General features: G+C 36.3%; 1 protein-coding gene across 3 annotated transcripts in view; it reads left to right on the forward strand.

Annotated features, from left to right (window-relative positions):
- g (adaptor-related protein complex 3, delta 1 subunit-like garnet) overlaps window positions 1-22,281 on the forward strand; it is a 104,557-nt gene that overhangs the window by 13,963 nt on the left and 68,313 nt on the right. For 2 of the 3 annotated variants that reach the window (XM_083138124.1, XM_083138126.1), the window contains exons 7-12: window positions 2,016-2,089; window positions 6,990-7,039; window positions 10,392-10,441; window positions 14,346-14,394; window positions 17,357-17,502; window positions 20,825-20,973. In XM_083138124.1, coding sequence (XP_082994250.1) covers window positions 2,016-2,089; window positions 6,990-7,039; window positions 10,392-10,441; window positions 14,346-14,394; window positions 17,357-17,502; window positions 20,825-20,973 — 518 coding nt within the window. The remainder of the gene's footprint in view (window positions 1-2,015; window positions 2,090-6,989; window positions 7,040-10,391; window positions 10,442-14,345; window positions 14,395-17,356; window positions 17,503-20,824; window positions 20,974-22,281) is intronic. The other variant, XM_083138125.1, reaches the window with a different exon arrangement.

Consider the following 22,281-nt stretch of genomic DNA (forward strand, 5'->3'; position numbering starts at 1 on the left):
TTTTCTTATATTTTGTGTATTGCATGTAAGAATGACCTACACCTCTTGTGGGAAAATTTATTTCGTAGGAGCTATTAGCTTGAGAAAATCGCATCTGCAAAAGCAAATATGGTGACTGTGAAGAAAGGAAAACCTACATTTATAACAGATTAGAAAAGATTCTCACATATAAAACTCTCATTTTGTGAGAAAACATGTACCTTTATCATTCCTTCCAATGTCGTCAGTAATCGGTGCTTTTTTAAAAATCCTACTTTCCCACAAACCTTAATATTCTTCTCTTATATTAGATGACACTTTTACATGTGTACTTCTGTTGAAATCTGTATGATTGCTGGTGCCGGTGCATCAGTGTTGTTACCAACCAATACCTGTGCTTTTGGTCAGAATGTAAAAGTATTGTATGAAATTATTCAATGCCGTTCGGTACTTAAAAGTCTGTATATCCCATGATGTCTGTAAAATGCTGCTCGTCATTGAGTGTAAATAGTAAATTGTGTGTAACTTCAATTTGTTTTGCACGACTATTGTGGACGACAATGTATTTAAAATTGACTTATTTTTACTTATTAATCTGATAATCTCATGTGTAAAGATATACAAGGGATGAATCAAATGTAATAGCTGCAACTTTAACAATCATCAGTAGATGGCAGTACTGGTTCTTGACGTCAGAGAAGTAAACTATGTTTGTTTCAACGTGTCGGCTATACTTTGAAATAAGACCATCTGTAAGTATGTTGCAGCCTCTTAAGCACATGTAAACCTTTTTCACTGCCCGTGACACACATGTGCCAGGGAATATTCACACAATTTCGTCCACAACTACTTTTGATAATTCATTCCTGTTTATTTTTCATTTGTATGCACGTGAAGGTACAAAGCAGGTGCTCCATTGATGTTACTTTTCATTCATCCCTTGTATTTTAGGCAAAACTGATGATATTTTTTTGGTAAAGTTGTAGTGGAATTAACATTTATAAAGATTCTAAAAGGCATAGTCATCGGTAACAGTGTTGGTTCTAAAGGGTGTCAGCTCAGCCCTAATTGTCGACTTGATAATTAATGGTACCATTAAATATATTTATTAGTGTTCTGAAACATGAACAGTGAAACCTTGATTATATGTTTTTCAAGGCACTGTGCCTAAAGAACCTATAAACTGTAAACTCTGGGAACATGAAATCTTCATTCCACTGTTTATGTACATTTATGAATTAACTATTTCATAATAAATCAGTTTGTAACAATTTGTTCCATATTTAGTAGGGATGGTGCAGATTAATCGGTACTCTATCAGCCGATATAGGCATTTCGATAAAATTACCGATAATTTTACCAAATTCGATATATCCATAAATATCTTACAAGTTTGTGTAATATTGTGCCATTTTGTTTTAATTTTTATGGGAATAAACATATAATTTCCATTGTGTAATCTGCCCATCCCTAATATTTAGTATGGAGTGTTTCACTAAACAGTGTAGTTGTATTAACTGTAATGCACTTTCCAGTTTGCTGTATTCACTCTTATTGAACCTAGATTGGGACGTAAGCTGAGTCATCCACTTATAGATATAATAAGCAGGTAACAATATCTAGCACAGCACTCCCCTAATTTCTGAATTGTGGGAATTTGTAGATTATGCACACTTTAAGTTTATTTATGCCATAAATTGTTTCTTAACCATGATAATTTGCAGGCAGCCCGATTTTTTTTATCAGTCATCCGTGGAGGATTTGCAGATGCTTATTTCGTTAGTTAACTTGCCTACTTTTTTGCTCTGTCTAGGAGTTTTACTGTAAGTTACTTTTTTTTATGTACAGTTCTTAATTTTTGCAGATTATGAACCATTGTATTTTGCTGGATTGTTTGTGATTTTTTGCCGAGACTAGGTAATGCTTGTGCGAAAGAGAGAGTGGGGGGAAAATTATCAATTTTTTGGTCAGTGAGGTGGAGGGAACTATTTTTCGTTTGAAGTAGTTTTGCTAATAAGATGTCCCCCTTTTTTCAGTTTGGTGCGCTCACACCCCTTGAACCAAGGCTGGGCAAAAAATTGATAGAACCACTCACAAACCTCATTCACAGGTAACCAACCGTTGGGCTTTTTCAATGACTACTTGACATCTCTGCAGTCTTTGTTTAGCTAGTTTTAGTTTCTGCTTCCTTGTTGCATGTTCTATTATCATTATACTTGAGCTAGTCGTAGCAGTTAATTTGTAGCTTTAGAATCCACTGTGAATAACAGTTTATTGAAGGAGAATAACATTGTGTAGAGAAAAATATTAAATACTTGTTTTATTAGCCTGACTGTGTAGTTGAGTTGGTAAACAGAACCTCCAACTCTGATTTTACACATTAATTTGTCAGATCGATCTCCCAGTTGCATTGTGGGAACACTATCATCTTGAATTCAAGGTGCCCGAGGTTCGATCCCTAGTGGGGACATATTGCATGGTGGTTTGGATCCAACTTTAAACTATACTGATTAGCCTATCTAAGTATGAAGTGGACTTAACACAAACTTTACGTAAGTCTTCGATGCCCAGGCTCATCCACATTATTAGGCTCAATGCGTAACCTTTTTATACTTGGATATTGGAAATTATGCCTTTAAATAAAATTTTAAGATCTGGGAAAGTGAGAATGGCATAGTTGTAAATCATACCTTCTTTTGTGAGTACAAATCTGGCTACAATATCTTGTTCAGAAAAAACATATATGTTAATAATTTATTTTTTAATCACAGAATTTCAACTTTGTATTCAGAACAAATTTTGTGTTCTGGAATTCCCTCTAGCATGCCAAAGGCATAATATCCTGTCTCTGAATTCTGATACAGTGAAATTCATGTAGCTTCTGTATAAATTGGATATATGTCATTCTTACTGCTGTTATAATATTTGAAGTTGCCAAAGATACAGAAAACTACGTATTGCTGCTTTCACTACTCCCTCTTGTCTGTGCCTCACATGTCCATGCTTCTCCTAAAACTGACACAACAATCCAAGCGAAACAAGACGAAGCAGTAAGGGAGGGGAAAGATGAGGTCTTCTCTTCTTTGTCTCTTGCCCATTTGGTTCCAACATCGTTGCCAACTTCTAAGGCAAAGAGTGATAAGTTTCACACCAGGTATGCATTTATTTCAAGATCATCATAATGGACACTACTACTGAAAAAAACAACAAAAAAGAGTATGAATTTCTCCCCATGTTGCAAGTGAAAGCAGTTTTTAAAGTTGATGATTAAGCTATATACGGTCTATAAAAAATATAATTAAGTATTTACAGAATCCCATCCCAAACAACATCTTTAAACTGTCGCCTTTCCATTCTTGTGTTTTTCTGTACCATTGGAAGTTTGATATTCTCAAGAGATCAAGTAAAATAATACTCCCATAATCATAATGTTAAGTTTTCTCTCCCTCCTACAACTATCCAGTGCACAGACCTCTCTTCCTCGAGCTCGTTGGGACGAAAAGTCGATGGGGAAGGAGCAGTTCCAGGTTTTTTGCATCTGGCTGGACCTGGAAACTGTAGCTTGTGCCCTTAAACAGATTTGATGTAAATTAGTTTTTGAAATTCTCTTCAATTTCAATGTAGTCTCCAAAATGTCAGAATCAAAAGTACGAACAGTACAGCCCAATACAATTCAACAAGAATGAATCATGTTCCTTGTAAATCGTTCGACACCATATTCATGTTTCGGAGAGTGAAAGACACAGTAGTTTAATACATATACAATAATACAAACTACTAACTTTTTGTGCACAACGTATTTGTAAAGTTCTATTGTGTTTCACAAGTTCGCATGTATATTGTAGCAGGGGCCACCGAAATTAATAGAACATTTACAAGGAAGTTTTATGAAAAAAGTAATTTGCTTTAGTATCATTCCTGCTGTTCATTGTGCACAAAATAGGAAGTACCGTATTTACTCATGTATAATGCGCACTTTTTTCCAAAATTTTTGCCCCCAAAAACTGTGGTGCGTATTATGCACAGAATAATTCAGACAGCCAACATGAAACCGTACAGGATCGTTCCATGATTTTGGGACACTTGCAGTGATTTTTCATGTTTACGGAACCCTATCATGTTATATATCGTTGTAAAGCTTGAATCCTGCAGTTTCTGAATATGGGAACAGTATTCTATACAAAATAATGACACTAATGTGATATGCGATTCAAATAAGTTCATCAAAACCTGAAGAAACGTTCTGATTTTTATGGTACTTTGGATGAAAGAAAACCTAAGGAAGAAGATAATAATAATTAAAATGTATTACTGGCCAAATAATATGACATACATTGAGTGTGTAAATTCCTTAATGGAAGAAATCTTGTGCTGCTAACTGCTCTTTGGAAGGTCCTGAATGTGCCTCGTATAAATGTTACATTAGTCACGGAAAGAAAAAGTATATATTTTGAAAAAGAAGGAATGAGCAATTCAATAGGTATGACGTCATTCACTCTTCATCAGCATAGCAACAGCTTTACAACCTACAACTAAGAAAGCCATTTCTTGAAACTGGATTGTTCTGCTCATTATACAGGGTGCTCGGAAATTCCCCTTACAAACTTCTAGGGCTAGTAGAGGGGACTGAGTAGACAATATTTGGAATAGGAACCTATGTCCGGAAACGTACTGTTTCCGTGCTACAACCATGACAATGTGTCGGATGTGCCTGTGTTGGTATGCAACCGGGTAGGCAGTACATGACGTCAGAAGATCACCTGATGACCTAAAGTGTAATCATTTATTACAACCATGTCAAATGAGGTGTTACGTAAGGTACAGAAGTGAATGACGTGTGACTCAGTCCATAATACAAACAAATTTATTTGGTAACAATGCCAAGGGAACAAAAAAGAAACGTACTACTGTATTCAATGATCAACACCTGTGTCGACAGTGGAACGCAACAATTTGTAGACGTCACGTGCCATCAGGTGATCTTCTGACATCATGTACTGCCTACCCGGTTGCATACCAACACAGGCACATCCGACACATTGTCATGGTTGTAGCACGGAAACGGTACGTTTCAGGACATGGGTTCCTATTCCAAATATTGTCTACTCAGTCCACTCTACTAGCCCTAGAAGTTTGTAAGGGGAATTTCCGGGCACCCTGTATATGAGATATAATTTTTTGTCACTTCTACCCATCAAAAACCAGGGTGTGCATTATACACGCACGCGCACTATACACGCGTAAATACGGTAAAATATTTGCACACATTGTTCCTCAGGTTCCTCTGTATAATATTGGCTATGTACAGTTTGATAAGTTTCGGTAATTTTTTATGCTTTACAAAGTAAGATGGATTTAGTCAATTTAATTAAGTCTTCAAAAAATAGTCATTCAGATATCTGTAAAATATTTTGTTACACTTTTCACATTAAGATTGTAAAATTACTATCGTGCTGTAGTGGAGTATGCTGAGATATTAGACGTTTTGCATCATGTATGTAGATAAAGTTTTGGATGTTTATGTATGTACGTTGTATATTTTGCCTGTGAATGTTCTTAAGTTCTTGCTGTGGAATTGAAAATGTGAAATCTAAAGATTTCATATTCACCTATATAGTATTTTACTTAATGATTATTGTTAGGAATGTGAACTTTTTGTTTTATCTTCCCTCAAAATTAATGTTAGAGATGTTGATAAACATAGAGATATCATAAATTTTAGGATTATCTGTGCCAGAAACGAACAAGTACATTTGTTTGGTATATGTGTACTTCATCTCACACAACATATGAAAATTAGATGAATACTATTGCCTTTTCTTTTAACATATTTGTATTCACACATCTCACTTTTACATAATAAAATTAATTTTCCAGTTCCATAATTATAAAATCGATGGTTTCCCACATACTATTGTTAAAGGTATATAATATTCTACACAATAATACTTTTTCGCTTATTGTTAATAAAACACAAAAATTGCAGTTTCATTTACCTAAGTCACTTTTAACTTTCAAAGACAATATTGATAGGGCATGCACATTTTCTTTGTAAAGATTGTATTTTTTTTGTATTAAGGCTGTGCTGGAAGTTTGGCTTGTGGTAGCATAATCAGTTTTGAAAATGCTTTTTTCAAAAAAAAACCTTTGTTATTCCAAATTAGGAAATATTTCATCTGCTTAGAATTCCTCCTAGATCATTCAAACAAATCTCCGTGTGACTTACCTTCAATGTTGCCTAGATATTTTGGATAGTTTTGTGGCATTATGTGCTTATTTTCTATCACAGATGACTAAAAATCAGTGAACGTAAAGTACACAAAGATTCACTTGAATTTGATTTGATTTGATTTATTTTACTTCGTGTTTTGTGCCTCTTGGCTAATTTGCGAAGATGGGGATGAGTGATGAAATGATGAAATTGATGAATGGACATTCACAAACAACCAAGCCCGACCGGGATTCGAACCCGGGACCGTTGGCGTCGCAGCGCGATGTGCTAACCACTCGGCCACAGGGTCGGGCCGATTCACTTGAATACTCTAGAAGGAATTATAAACACATGTAATTTTTTTGAATTTGGAACATCAGCAGTTTTTTTGAGAGGAGAAGAATTTTTGAAATCATTACCTTCCGGTGAAGGGCAAATGTACAGCATGGTAATAATGTGGAAAGTAGGACATTATTCTTCCAAATTTGCTTTATAGTTCCAAAACATTGAAAATACAGAGTGGTGCAAAAATAGATTGACAGGTGACACATGCCAAGTAGGCAAAGACTGTCAACCTACTTTTGCACCATCCTGTATACCTCTGTAACCTTCCCAATCATATTTACACATTTTTATATTGCTTTTGTCAACTTTTTGCTGTTATCATTAAAACAAAAGGTTCACATCCCTAATTATTAGTATATTTTTTTTCATGAAATGCCTCTTTCAGTTCTAATTCAGAGCAAGTTTTGGCATAAAATACTATTTCTCAGCATTAATTGAAGTTCTGATATTTCAGTACATCAGCCATGTCCCTTCTGTATGAGTGCATCAACACGGTTATAGCAGGTATGTGAGAGAGAACAATGTCATGTGTACTCTTGTATGTATCTTTTGTAATACAGTGTGTTCAAAATAAATGTCTCAAGTACAGCGCATTTGGTTTAGCCTGAGCCCTGGCATGCGCAAAGCAGGAGATGTTTGTCATCTGCAGAGCTTATTGGTAGGCGTGTTCAGTACTTACTGCGTATTTTTAAAAAGCAACAGTTTGAGAAGGTGATAGTTCAAGGAAAAGAATGACAGATGATTCCTTTTGTCGGTGACTCATAGGAGCAGTGTTGCAATACACGGAAGTTACAATTCTACTAGACATTAAACTGGCAAAGCTTTATGCTGTTGTCTCATTAAATAAAATACTTACGAATCTAAACTAGCATGCTGTCCTTCCTGATCGTGAAATTCGTCAATTGTTCTACGAATAACACACTTGTCAAATTCGTCCACATCACTTTTAAATTTCTTTCTTGTGCGTGGTTTGTTAGGCGTTACTAATCCCTTCCCAGTTACTTTGTGGTGATCATTTTCGTTTCAAAGTACTTACTGACATATCAGTAGATGCAGAAACATGCTTTTGCACTCGTTTCATGTTCAACGCAATACCAGTGTCAGCTTCTTTCTTTATAAACTTATGCACGTTAAGATAATTTCTCAACTTGGACTATGAATGACTTTTCTTTCTCTAACATTCATTCCAGTTTTCACCTCAGCTTCCGTTGAATAAAACACCCTAAGCAACACAGGTCAACAATCACCTTCCTAGTGGTAACACAATCTGTCCCCCCCCCCCCCCCCAGAGGAAGATGATGAGCACCGAGGGGCTTAAACAATGAGGGTTTCACCGACAAAGAGAATCATCTGTCATTCTTTCCCTTGAACTATCACCTTCTCAAACTGTCGCTTTATAAAAATATGCAGTAAGTACTGAACACGCCTACCAATAAGCTCTGAAGTCAGATTATGGATATAGGTAATTGTTACGGCAGTTAGCAACTCTGCTCTCAATGGAACTCTTGCATCCTCTTGCTGACAGCAGGCTTCTGCGCTGCTGAAGACTAGAGCTGAAGCTAAACCGAATGGCCTGTAAATCATTAAAGGCGTTAATATACACATTAGGATAAATAAGTGATTTTTGCCCTTTATTGGTGTGCTTGTATGTATAAATTTCATTTGAACTTAACATGTCAACTGTTTTAATCTCCATTGGTGAACTGGCCCATATATGGTGTTAGTTATGTATTTTTGTTCATTTATATGCATTTGAAGGTATGGCATACTTGAATTACAACGTAATAATAGTATTGGATGTTTGGCAAAAGCTGGTTTTACTTATCATATTAAAGTGTGGGCTTTTTGAATGCATGGAAATGTTTTTAAAAAATCATAAAGAGTACTTTTCGTCATTTTTGTTGTTTTATTTTGGATGGAAATAGTAGGGCTTTCACAGGGAATACAATGTTGGCATTTCATCTTGATGCAGGCAAAATTAGAAGAAGATGGGTTAACATACTCGTGAAATTCCTTTTTGGGCAGCCCCTGCAGGCTTCACATTAAACTGTAGTGAATAGAAAAATTTCAAATTTAGCACTCATATGAACCTGTGCTAGACTTTTGTCTTGCACCAGCACAGCCACTTTACGAAAAACCACCATTATTCCAAGTTCTAAAAATAAGATGTCTGTATGTTGTTCCCTGCACTACACACAATTGTTTTCATGTTTCTACTTGTAAAACAGTCTGTAAACAGAGATATAGTAAGTTGAACAGAATGGTCTCAAAATGTGCTTCAAAAATAGCCAAGGAATTGGTTTTGCTTCCTGCAATATCAGATGCTAAAATTATTGGCAATTTTACTTGTAAGATGACGCACCAGTATGGTTATATTGGCTAGTACCATTAGTTTATAGTTTAATCTGTCCTAATCCTAGTGTTATATAGCATGTATCAAAATGATTGTTGGTTTTTTACAAAGCCTGTTTGGCTGTGAAAGTCTGAATCAGTTATTTGTGTTCAGCAGATCATCTGTAGGCAAATCCAAAGTGATAGAGGGTGTTGTGAAAGGGACTACAAATGAGAACCAATTGTCTTCAGTTGGTGCATTTTCTAAGGCTCCTTTCAGACTGAAGCAACATCTGTTACTTCGAGACAAACCTTTAGAAATAAAAGCTTCTTAAAATCTTAAACTACTTGGACATTGAGAGTATTAATCCACACTGACAGGGGTAGAAAAAAACTAAAACTAATTCAGGTGCCAGCTCTTTTTTTTTTCTTACAAATATGGTCTAAAAAAGCCATGAATCCTGCTAATGTAAAGCTCCACATTTGCAAGTATGATCTTAAAAGATTTACTTATTAATTAATACGAGATTGGATTAAAAATAAGTAGTTCTTGTGCCAGAGTGGCGTTCCTTAAGATGGCTCAACTGTTAACAGCATGAATGACTATGCATTACATTCCAATATATGGCTGACTTTGCCATATTGCCACAGGTTTTAAAATTCAGCTAACAGTCAAAAAAGTGTATAATGGCATGTTTATTAATCTGATTTAATGATACACTTTGTACAGAAAACACACAAAGATGAAAACACCTGCTGTACTCATTATTTTTTTTTAAAGGGAAAGGTAATTGAAATTTCCATAAGTGAACTCGAAATATTAAAAATATATATGTATATTTTTAGCACTGAATGTGAAAAATCAGGTGCCATAGAGACTGGGCACCCTGTATTTTTCTACCCCTACATGCCCCCGATGCCGTAGTGGTAGCGTCGTTGCCTTGTAATCAAGGGGTCCCAGGTTCGATACCCGGTGGAGGCTCATAGTGGTTTGGATTCCACTTTAAACTGTAGGTCCAGTCCCGATTAGCCTTACTGTGCATAAAGTGGACTTAAAACACCAACTCAATCAATCAATCAATCTACCCCTACATGTGAATATATGACAAAGGGTGCTCACACCAAACACTTTCAGGGTATGTTTTTATAAACTAATATTGTTAATACAAGTCTTTTACCTTAATATTAATTTGTACTTCTATACACATGTGTGCAAAAATAATAAAAGAAAAACTTCCAGATACCAACAATTTTTTTGATGCACTCTGTACATTACATGAAACATATTGGCAAAAGTCACTTCCCTTTTTGGAAAATGCTTTTGTAGCATTGTCTTGAATGGTTTATTAATGCCGTTGTTATTAACCAACAAGATTTGTACGTATTGGCCAAAAGTTGTTTCTAGATAAAATAAAGGTGTATTATGAAAGTGTGTTAAGACTATCAGTATTTTTATCATTGTGTGATTTGATGTATGGATGTGATGTCACTGACCTATTTTTTTTTCTCTTTTCCACACTTACAGTCCTTATTTCTATATCTTCAGGCATGCCCAACCACAGCGCATCAATTCAGGTATGACATCGTTTGAGCCTAGGTGCATGGGTCCTCCTTTTGTTACTTGCCTTGGGTATTGCTGTTCCTTTCCTGTTGCTCATTTCTTAATTGCTTTTGAAGAAGGTTATGTATGTAAGTGAATTTTAGTTGGTAGTTTATTTTCACTAACACTATTTATGTTACCGCAGGTTTAAAGATTATGATTTTTTTTTGGCATGCTGCTACTTTCTTTAATTTTTATACTTTATATATCTTTTATTTTGTAAAAAAAAATTCTGTAGTATTTTTATTTTAGTTTTCCATTTTCTGTTTTTAGCCTAGGAAATTTCCATTGTAGCTGTTCTTTGCTTAGGCATTAATATTTTATTTGGATTTTTTTTTTGACAACTTACCTCCAAATATTGGAATTTGGATTTAATTTTAAAAGAAAAGGAACGACTTGAGATGAGAGGACCCCTCTCAGATTTTCTTCATATTTGGCATACTCACTAATTGAGGCCTCCTGATCACGAATCTGAATTTAAATTTGTCGGAAACGTCTAGAAATTGCAAAATAAGTGAAAATAAGTCGTTAGTTTTCGGAATGGAAACTGTCGATTTTCGCAATTTTTTTTGTTTCACAACCACATATTCCTGATATTACCACGACACCAAATTTTAACTATGTTTGCCTAACCTAACCAAACTAACCTAACCACGTGCCAATGGTTCGTGGGGCCAGCGCCAATGGTTCGTGAGGCTAGCATCAAAGGTTCTCAATTTCTAGACGTGACCAACAAATTTTAACTTCAGATTCGTGATTAGGAGGCCTCAATTATTGAGTATGTCAAATATGAAGAAAATCGGAGAGGGGTCCGGTCATCTCAAGTCATCCCAAAGAAAATTATATGCTTATTAATATGTTTTATATGCAAGATATTGAAGATAATAATTGTGTAGATATAAAAATCCATCTTTCTCTATGTATTGACAGATGTTGCATATGTGTTTATGCACTGACAGATTTTTAAATATGAGCTTTATCTGTTTTAACCTCCCTTGCAACCTTTATACCTTATTCTTAGTTAATAGGATGAAGAGACGACCATGGACAGTAATGAAGACAATTGGAAATCACGTACGAGGTTTGTTCAAAATGTTCATGTCTTGATTAGGTGTGTGGAAGGTTCATGATTGTATCCAGTTATTATCTACTACTATTATTATCATAAAAATGATTGAACTTTACACGAGATATCGTCAGCATCATAAGTAGCATTAAATTACAACTATAGTGTGATGCATAACCAGAATTGTGTGTTTCTCTTTGATCATTAACTTTTTCATTTTCATCACTGTCACTTCGTTTGGATTCCAATATCAATGTTCTCCATACTTTCTAAGTACTTCATATAATTCTTAATAGTAAAATACTACTTTGTATATTAACGTCAAAGTTTGCTTTTATTGAGATAAATGTCTTAGAATGAATGCTATTCCAAAATTACGTTTCTGTAGACACCTCAAAGCATTCAAGCAGATTGAAAGGAAATACATATTTCTGGATGTCCCATGCTTTCTCACTTATTTCTCCTCGTAACGCACAAGTTACCTCTTTACTTGGGTTTTCTTCTTCTTAGAAGTTTGTAGATTCATATATTTTTCTTATGGACAGGTAAGACGTACCTATAAAATAACTCTGGTCTGGAGCAGTGGGTGATTAAGTGGTAGGATGTATAAAGGTACTGGTTTTACATTCATTTACAGAAAATTGGCTCTTTTGTTATAAATAGAGCCCTGCATTCCGGACTGGTTTAGCTTACTATGCCCGCCTGCTGCCCTGGCAAGTCAGCAAGTAAGAACTGTTTGCCTGGGTGTTGAAGCACCAAGCATCTAAAGCCCATGGGTAACTGGCAGGCCTTCACACTTCCAAGACCCAGCTCGCTTATCTACGTACATCGAATGCTGATTCCGGTTATACACAGTCTCCAGATACATGAGTCATGCGGTCACTGTTGCCAACATTAGATTCTAAACTGTTAAAGGAGCACTTGAATGTTCATCACGTTTCATCAATTTGAAATTGCAGATTTCTTCTGTTGTAGAACACATTTGTATTACTGATATCTGTAACGGAGTACGAAGCAAGTTACGCAAAAAGTGCCGTCATAAATACATTTTTGGATTATTATGTGGCTGGTGGTTTTTCTACATTAAACTTTGAAAAATGTTGCTACAGGTTTTCTCTCTGGTGCAATTTTGCTAATTCAATATCTGAATTTGTTGCTCAAGATAACTCCTTCCCTTTTTCAAAAGTTATACTTTCGTGACTTGCTTAGTGTCATTATCCCCTCTACGGCAGAAAGATCAGTTGTTTTGTTTTCGTAAATTTCATTCTGAAGAGAATTTTATCCTCGATTAGGTACAATGTAGTACTTATTCAACCATTACATTATGACATCACGTGATGCTGAACAGTAAGACATGGTGGTACATAACAGATATAATGAAATCCGTATTTACACTACAAAAGGGTTTTGCATATTGTCATCTATTTCAACAAATCGTAGTTTGCTCACGTTGTTGCGAGTTACCTAGTTCTACAGACCACAATGATAGTAACACATGTAATGATTGTTAGTTAGTATCTTGAGATGGGTGAAAGTAGCCAGCAGTGCTAGGCCTAACATTTTAACAAACATAAAAATGAAACCGAAGATAACATATACAATTTCAAGATCAGAAAATTGACATAAAATGAACAAAAACACACAAATCTATATTTCAAGACCCTCAAAACAAATTTGGAGAATATGTCATCTTTGGTTTGACACGATAATGAACACATTCTTATGGAAAAATATTAATTTGAGAAGTTGCAAAATATGACAGTTATACAACCTCAAGTTTCCTGCAACTAACACAAATTCAAATGTCTCCATGCATAGTGAAATTTAATTGCTGTTGACAACACTGACAGTGGTGCTCTCGTCGAACTGAAGCAAGTACATTGGGTTTCACGTGACTTCTTAGTCCCAGGTAAAGAGACAAACCTGGCAAACCTCCAGACCTGTGAATTCTTGTTCATGGAAACTTGTGCGCAATATCCAACACCTAGCTTGACGTGTGTGTTGCATATTATTTTAGGCATGACACCTTTTAGACTGGTTTCTTCCGGGTCTCGTGCAGGCCTCTGATTATGAATAGAATAAATTGCTCATTACTGATATTAATAGATGACATATCAATAGAATTGGGCATTATCTGGAGTGCCTGAACTTTATTGTTAATTTGATTGATGTTTATTTGGAGTTTGTAAGTATTTACAGTTAACTTTTATTTATAAAATGATAATTTACAAAGCTGTTTGTAATGTTTTTAATTAATTTGCTTTTTTATTCCATTTTTTCCAACTAAGTACTTTCCAGAACTGTGTAGTCTTTATATCATTAGTGAAACCTTGATTGTACATCTTTCAGTGGTGGAAAATTTAAAATACATTAGACTTTTATAACATTTTGCTCAGCATGAAAGGTTAAATTTGTAGTGCACTAAAATTCATGGTTTCACTGTATTTTAATTTTACAGAACTGTTACTGTCCATATTACTTTAAATTTATGAAGTATTGGCAATACACAACATTTTCTAGAAAATTTTGAGAATACTTTTGACATTTAAATGATATGAAATGTGAATATTTTGTGGTATTTGACATGTTACTGATAATGTGCATATGCATATGTATGATAGCTTGAGTCTTGTGTAAACATGACATAAGAATTTTGGAAATGGAGATTTAATTTCATGGAATGTCATTTTTGTAATTTATTTGACACATATTTTTCCTGGTAAAATCCGTTCAGTTTGATATGTAAATTGCATAACATGCCCATAGTGTCTCTTAATGGCTATGCTTAACTTTCATTTCATTCTCTTCTCTAGTTGTGTGTCCAGAAGCTCCGGATACTTATAGAAGACTCAGATCAGAACTGTAAGTATAGAATAAAACTTTCAATTAATATTGTGCGAGAGTTTCAGAGAGTAGAACCTTGTACAGGGATGTAAGGGGTGACATGAAAATGCACCCAAAATCAACCTCACTGTCACGTCACACCCGGTAGTTTCAACCTTGCAGGCTAAGGAGGCTCTAGCAGCGACGGCCACCCAACACTGTGGGGTCATGTTACCCTGGGTTTGTCCTTACGTATGCTGAGTGTCCCTTTACAGCCTCCGGTTTTAACTACGGTATGGATATATATACGGAGAAACTAGTACTCACTTTTATCCGCGAAGCTGTTTTTTCTTTTTCGATTAATTTCAGTAGCCACTGCCACCATCCTTGTTGGAACTTGCTGTACTGTTGCTTGGCGTGCGTCTTTTGTTTGTAGTTCTCTGGCTGCCGTTATTTGCGCTGTTGTTAACTGTGCATCTTGATCTGTGTCGTCTGCTATTTCTGGCCGATAACTGTTGTAGTAGGGGAATCCAAGTGTGGTGCGCTTGCCCGCTATCGCTTGTTTAGCTCGTGCGGGAAGTGCATTATGGCGTGCGTTTCCTTGATTTTGGTGTCTACGAGCGTGTGGGCAGTGTGTTTGACTTGACCTTTTGAATTTTATGGCTATTGTATTTGATATGTTTAGCAAGGCCAGTAGTGGGTTGGGCTTTTTTCGCATCTGCTAGGTGCTGTTGGATTCTTTCATTGACAGATCTGATGGACCTGCCGATGTAATGTGCCTTGCATTCACACTCTGCATCGTATACACCTGGGTTATCAAGGGGGGAGAGGAAGTACCGTTTGTGTTTGTTCAGTTTATCAGCTATTTTAGAATTGGGTTTGTTCGCTACTTTGATGCCATATGGGAGAAGGGCTTTGGATATGTGGTTAGAAGTGGTGGGATGGTAGAGGAAGGCAAACCATTTATATTGGCCGCTGGAGGTTGATTGTGGCTGGGTTTCTTGCAGATGGGTTGATTGTGGTTGGTTAGGGTGTCTGACCTGTATTTCCGCTTTACTGCACCAAGTGGAAAGTTGTGTTTCAGTGTAGCCATGTTTCAGGGCTATTTCAGTGATGGTGGCTATCTCCTCTCGTAGATCCTCTTCTCTGCAACAGTAGGAGAAGGCTCTTTGATAAAATTTCAGCCACACATTGGCTTTTTGCTTGGGGGGATGGCTAGAGAGAGCATGTATGTACTGGTTGCCTGCATCCGGTTTTCTGTAGACAGTGATTGTGAATTTGTTAATTGCATGGCTGATGGTGATGTCCAGGAAGTTGATTTTACCATGTTTTTCTTGTTCTATGGTGAAGTTGAGCCTGGGGTGGATGCTATTTAGCTTGCTCACTAGAAGGTTGAGTTCTTCTGTCTTTTTGTATACGACTATTGTGTCGTCCGTGTACCTTCCATATCGGATGTATTGTAGTTTTGGAGTGTGGAGTATCTCTTTTTAGCCAGGTGCATGACAATGTTGGCTAAAGGAGCTGATAGCGGATTGCCCATCGCAAGACCCTCGGATTGATTGTAGAATTTATCCTCAAACTGAAAGTAGTTGTGTTTTAGACAAACTTCCAATATATATAAAAATAAAAATAAAAAAACAGCTTCGTGGATAAAAGTGAGTACTAGTTTCTCCGTATTTATATACTACCGCATCTCTCTTTTCCTAATTATGAATACGGTATGGAGATTTTATCTTTGTGAGAGTCCATCCATCAATTTCCTGTAGTCATCACAAGTGCCATGGATATTTATGCACTAGGAAGGTGCAAATAAATATGCACTTTAGGAAAACTTACCAAAATGTTTTCTTTCAGTTCCAGCTAAAACCCTACATGTAAACAGATATTTACTCTTTTTCACCTCCTACGACTTAACATGTAATACATTTAAAAGTTGCAGTTCTGAATTCTTCCATACACACTTGTTTACTTTACACTAATGTTTTTTTAAATGACAAAATATATTTCTAACAGACCATGATTGCACTTGATAACAACATGATATCTGAAATGTTTAACCTTGAAACTCCTGCTTTCGGCAAGAATATTTTTATGCTTATAAAAACCTTGCTTTACTCTACAATTGAACAATATTTTAAGGCAACAGTATCTGACATGTGAAGTTCAAGATCATCTATTGCATTGTTGTTCCTCTCTCAAAAACAGTAGTCCTGCGAGAAGGACAAAAGATATCCTGTCTCCTTGTTTTGTAAAGGAAAGGGGGGAATAAACAGCAATGACGGAAGGAAGTAGGAAGTTCTTTTATTAAGAAGACAATGCACAGCTGTAAAATACAATTTTATTGGTGGTTGTTGGCTCAAATATGAAAGACGTTTATATATACGATTCATATATGCATATGCAAAATGCATAATGCATTACTATCTGGGTCCTAGTAATCACCATTCCTCATCATCACAGCTAGTCAAAAGTGGCAGAAAACATTTTGTGAAATTACAAAAATACAACTACTGTAGTACTTCTGTAATTTTATATTACATTTTGGAGATATTAAAAGGAAAATATGGTCTGTTAAATGTGAAACACATCTTTCATAGAAACAAAAAATGTTAAAAGTTAAAGAGGCAAGATTAGAAAAGTAGCGGAAGAAGTAATCAACTTAATCAAAAAAAAAAAAGCAGCAAGGGGTGTTAATCAAAATACCTGCTACTATTCAGAGTAAAATCAGCAGGTTTGGAACAGTTCCTAAAAGTGCATGAAGTGAGTTGTGTGGGTAGGAAAAGTTCCAAAAGCCCATCAAATGGGCCCAGCATGACCATGAAAATAGATTACCCCACACACATCATTGAGGGTTAAGAAATGAATGAAATTGTACATAAACTTGTGCCTTCCCTCAGTTGTAGTATTACGTTAACACTTGCTTTACCTTCCTCAGAACATTTGCAGATTATCCTGTTTAAAAGTACACAGTAGATCTGTATACATTAATTTTGTTTTTCAGTAAAATACCTAGGCTTGTTGGCAATGTCCAAAATTCTGAAAACTCATCCAAAGTCTGTCCAGGCCCACAAGGACTTGATTCTCCAGTGCTTGGATGACAAGGACGAGTCAATAAGATTACGTGCCTTGGATCTCCTGTATGGAATGGTAAGGGTTATTTGCAATGTATCACATTTTCCTGTTTTCATATTTAACTAAATTAATAAGCAATGTGCACATTCCAAAAGAATGCTTTTTAGGAGTGTGTGAAATGATCATTTTTGTTGTTGAAAATCTTGTGTGTGTTGAGTTTGAGTTTGAGTTTGAGTTGGTGTTTTAAGTCCACTTTATGCACAGTAAGGCTAATCGGGACTGGACCTACAGTTTAAAGTGGGATCCGAACCACTTGTGCCTCCACCGGGTATCGAACCCGGGACCCCTTGATTACAAGGCGATGACGTTGTGTGTGTTGAGGGAGGGGGTGTACATGTGTATGTATAAGCCAGTTTTAATTATTTCCTCATATCAAGTTAGATGAGACTATTAGTCTACAGGTATTATTGCAACTTGAAAAACTGGTGTGTGCCTGGAATGGACAGCAGCATAGATATATGTGCATTATGCAAATTATGATTCAAGGATCTTGCTTCAATGTATTACATGTTTTCAAAAGTATAAAGCTTGCAGGCATGAATGTTGCACACCATGACCATGCAGTCTAAAAGGCTATGGGACACACGCTGGTTCTAGTCTTCTAGGGGGAAGCATAACAACTTTTCTCCTGGGATTTCTGCCAGTGTATGATAATGACGGCCACCCACCATCGTGGAGCTACGAATGAGTAGTGTAACCCGGTCATTGAAATATACAACAACTGTGAGTTTGATGTGCTGACCACATGTTACCCTGTAACTGGTTAGATGATCGCCCACCTTGTGGAAGTAAGGCCAGCATTCTGTAGGTAGGCTGTTGCACCACAGGTTGTTGTTGCAGGCATATATATACGAGGGCTATTCTGAAATCAACTTCCAAATGGCTATAAATAAAACACAAAATGAGAGACAAATTATGTATTAAGTGCAAAAGATACCTGAATAGTGACACTATTTTTCTACATAGTCGCCATCCACATTCAAACACTTGTACCGTGGTATGAGCTTTTGCAGTCTGCCATCATAGAATGACGACTCCTGCTGGGCCCTCAGCCAGTTCTTCACTGAATCTATTAGCTCCTTGTCTTCAAAGTGCTGAGTAGCTAACCAGGATTTCATCTTCGGAAAGAGATTGAAATCACTGTGCCAAGACTGGACTGTAAGGTGGATGATCAAAACTTTCCCAGTGGAACTTCTCCAGAAGAGTCCATGTGTGGGCAACAGTGTGGGGCTTTGCATTATCATGCAGGAGAATGACACCCTTGCTCAGCATTCCTTGACATTGGTTTTGGATCAACTGTTGAAGCTTCTGCAGCATTCGACAATACACATCTGATGCAATTGTGGTCCAGGTTACAAAATTCCATCATCAACATTCCTTTACAATCCCAAAAAACAGTTGCCATTATTTTTGGTTCGATTGTGTGTGCTTGAATTTTTTGGGCTTGAGAGAGTGTGCATCCACTGTTTTGACTGTTCCTTAGTCTCTGTTTTCACGAACTCTACCTATGTCTAGTCCCCAGTCATGTATCTGTGACAAAATTTGTCTCCATCTTCCTGGTAACGCTGAAGGAACATCAAGGCCGAAGCCATTTTCTGAGCTTGGTGATCGTCACTGAGGTGTTTTGGTACCCACTGTGCACAGAACTTTTGGAAACCTAATCTCTCTACTTGCGCACTGTTGAAGCAAATGGACTGTGATTACACATTACTGCTGGCTACTGCACATATGGCATTTCGCTGCAGTTTTCTCTATTGCTTTTTATGACCCAATCGAAAGTTGATTTCTGAATAACCCATGTATGTTTAGAAATTGGTGCATAATTGGGTGACAAAGGCAAAATGTTGGATGTAAATGTTCACAAGGAGAATCTATTACACTGGTAAACACACTTTTTATTGCCAGTGAAATTTGAGTCATAGGGTAACTTTGCCATTGTGATTTTGAATATGACATCAATTTTTCTACATTGGCTCTAGTTTTGGAGAAATGGCTGTTGCTTTAAAAACAAAAAAAGCCATGAAATCTCATCGCTAATTATGCTTAATGATGAGAAAAACGTAGTTTCTGAGATTTTCTTGTGTGTAGGACACCAGAACAATCACATTGAAGTCCCCAGCAGCAGTCTGCCCCACAAGTGCCAATAGGTGGCAAAAATATGGGGAGGGGAAGGTGTCAATGACAGTTTACTTCCTCTTAATAGACAAGGTTTAGCAATAAGAGGCCATAGTGCAAGGGCACCCCTCTTGTGCGACAAAATGTTATTTTAGCTTATTGTTTTGGACAGTTCTTTTCTTCTAGTCTGGATGCTAAATTTCTGGTGCTTTGACATTCTACAGTCTCGTATGAGATCATTTAGTTCTTCTTGGGCAAACTGTTGAAATGCTTCCTTCACATTCACTCCCACTACTACCACGGCCATCTGTGTTGCATGCCAAGCCCTGCGCTTCTTCAACATCTGACAATGGGAGATCAGGAAATGTGGCAAACAGTGATAGGAATGTCTTTGCAATGAGGTGAAGGTCATCACTAATTCCAAAACTGAATATTCCCATTTATGTTCAGTGTGGCAATTGAAGCCCTTCATATTCACAATACAGAAATAACAGTCGTGATGGTGGGTCTAATTCTTCCTCCACACCATAGGCATGCCAAAGTTCAGATTTTCCTTTCTCCATTTTTCCACTGTCATAAATATTCAATACAGGTTTTGCAGACTTTATGGGGAACCCAAGACTCATCTTGGTCTCCAACCTGCATTCTAAACTATGCAAGATATACTTGCTTTACAAAGTGAGTGATTTTTTCTTTGTTTATGCAGATAATATTTACCACAAATATAGCAGGTTGCATCAGGATCCTTTTTTCTTTGTGAAGAAAGCATTTCCCGCAACAACAGAAATAAAATTAAAATGAAACAAAGAAAAACTAACATTTAATAAATATATTCTATGCAATTGATGAACTAGAGAAACATTTTTATAGTCTAAAATAAGAAGAAAGTAGAATTGCATGTTATCATCTACAGCTCTTATTAAGATAAACTTAAAATCAGAGGATACCAGTATCTCAAGAACTAGAGACAACAAAACTAATGTTCATTTTAGATTCAGCACAACCAAAATATCCTAAATTCATTCAAAAACCCTTGGACACTAAAAGAAAAAATATTTTTTTGTAGACTTGTGTTATCAAAGGCACGGCTGTACAAACACAAAAATCATCAGGATTTAATATTTATTGGTGTGTAATTGTTTCTTTTTTGTAAACTTTTCTAATATTTGTCAGTTTAACAGAGATTACTGTGACACAACTGTTTTGCAACCTTTTGTTTCAGGTTTCAAAGAAGAATTTAATGGAAATTGTTAAGAAGCTGATGATCCATATGGATAAAGCAGAAGGAACAACATACAGAGATGAGCTTTTGTCCAAAATTATACAGATTTGTTCTCAAAATAACTACCAGTATATAACAAATTTTGAATGGTATGAACTTCATATATTTTTTTTATAATATAATTTCAAATGCATTATAATACCTTATTTTTATAAATTATCTTCCCCAGGAATGGATGTTATCACTTATGATTGCTTCAGTCCTCAGGATGCAAGCAAGACATTTTGGGAATGGAAATGAAGTATATTAATTTCTCTACTGTGTTTGTCAGCATCATTTATACAAAAGGTTTAAAACTAGTGTTGTATGGGTTTATCTAAAATAACGCATTATATTATGTGTTTTGATATTAGTTCTAAACCATTCAGGGATACGACACATTAGCCATTATGTTACTGGTCTTCAGTTTTATCAGTAAAATTACCGATAACTTGATCGATCTGATAAACTAAATACGTATAGAATTCTGGCATTTTGTTGTTATTTTTATAAAATATAAACATATATTTCATATTCCCTGGTTATATGAAGTAAAAGTCTAGATATTCGTTTCTTCTTCAAAGTCAATCACATGGGCCAGGGTTGAACCTCCAGTAGGGAACATTACACAATGGTTTGCATCCTACTTTATGCTGTAGGTTCATTGTCAATCTATCTGGGCATGAAGTGGATCACCCATTGTAGTGATCTGGTTGTGAACATTAATTAAGATTTAATAAACTATTTATTTTCTTCAAGAAACATTTATAATTTCATATCAGATCTGGTTGAATATACACTGAGTGCTCACTGAATTGCGACCACCTACCTAATACTTTGTTGGTCCACCTTTAGCTTGGCAGACGGCCTGGACACGATGTGGCATGGATTCCATGACATCATATATTCGTGATGGCATCCCGTAACGAGGCAACTGACGGTGCAGGATGCATGGTTCGAAGAGCTAATTCCACAACATCCCACAGATGCTCTATGGGATTAAGATCAGGGAATTTAGGGTGCCTGATGCTCGGGCACCCACAATCATGCCCTATTGGAACGACGTTAAATGCTGACCACCTCCCATTTTAACATTAGCGTTGTCTCTATACATTCACCACAATACTCCCGGTTGGGGTGGTCATGTGATCAGAGCAGCTGCTGGGCCGTTCCTTGTTGTTTGGAGGGATGGTTGCAATTCAGTGAGCACTCGATGTATTTATTGGCAAATTTTATTTCTATGTCATTGATCCACCCCTAATAAATAGTTTAAAACTTTGGTGTTATATTGATCTATGTAGGATAGCACATAATTTCCTGCCAACTTGGTGGCTGAGCATGTTAAGTGGTCGAATTTCAATCTTGCCACAAAAGTTCCGAGGTTCGAGTCCCAGTATATCAGGAAAGAAACATCAGAT

The sequence above is a fragment of the Lepisma saccharinum genome, chromosome 16 (genome assembly GCF_977018435.1).
Source record: "Lepisma saccharinum chromosome 16, izLepSacc3.1, whole genome shotgun sequence".
Taxonomy (NCBI): domain Eukaryota; kingdom Metazoa; phylum Arthropoda; class Insecta; order Zygentoma; family Lepismatidae; genus Lepisma; species Lepisma saccharinum.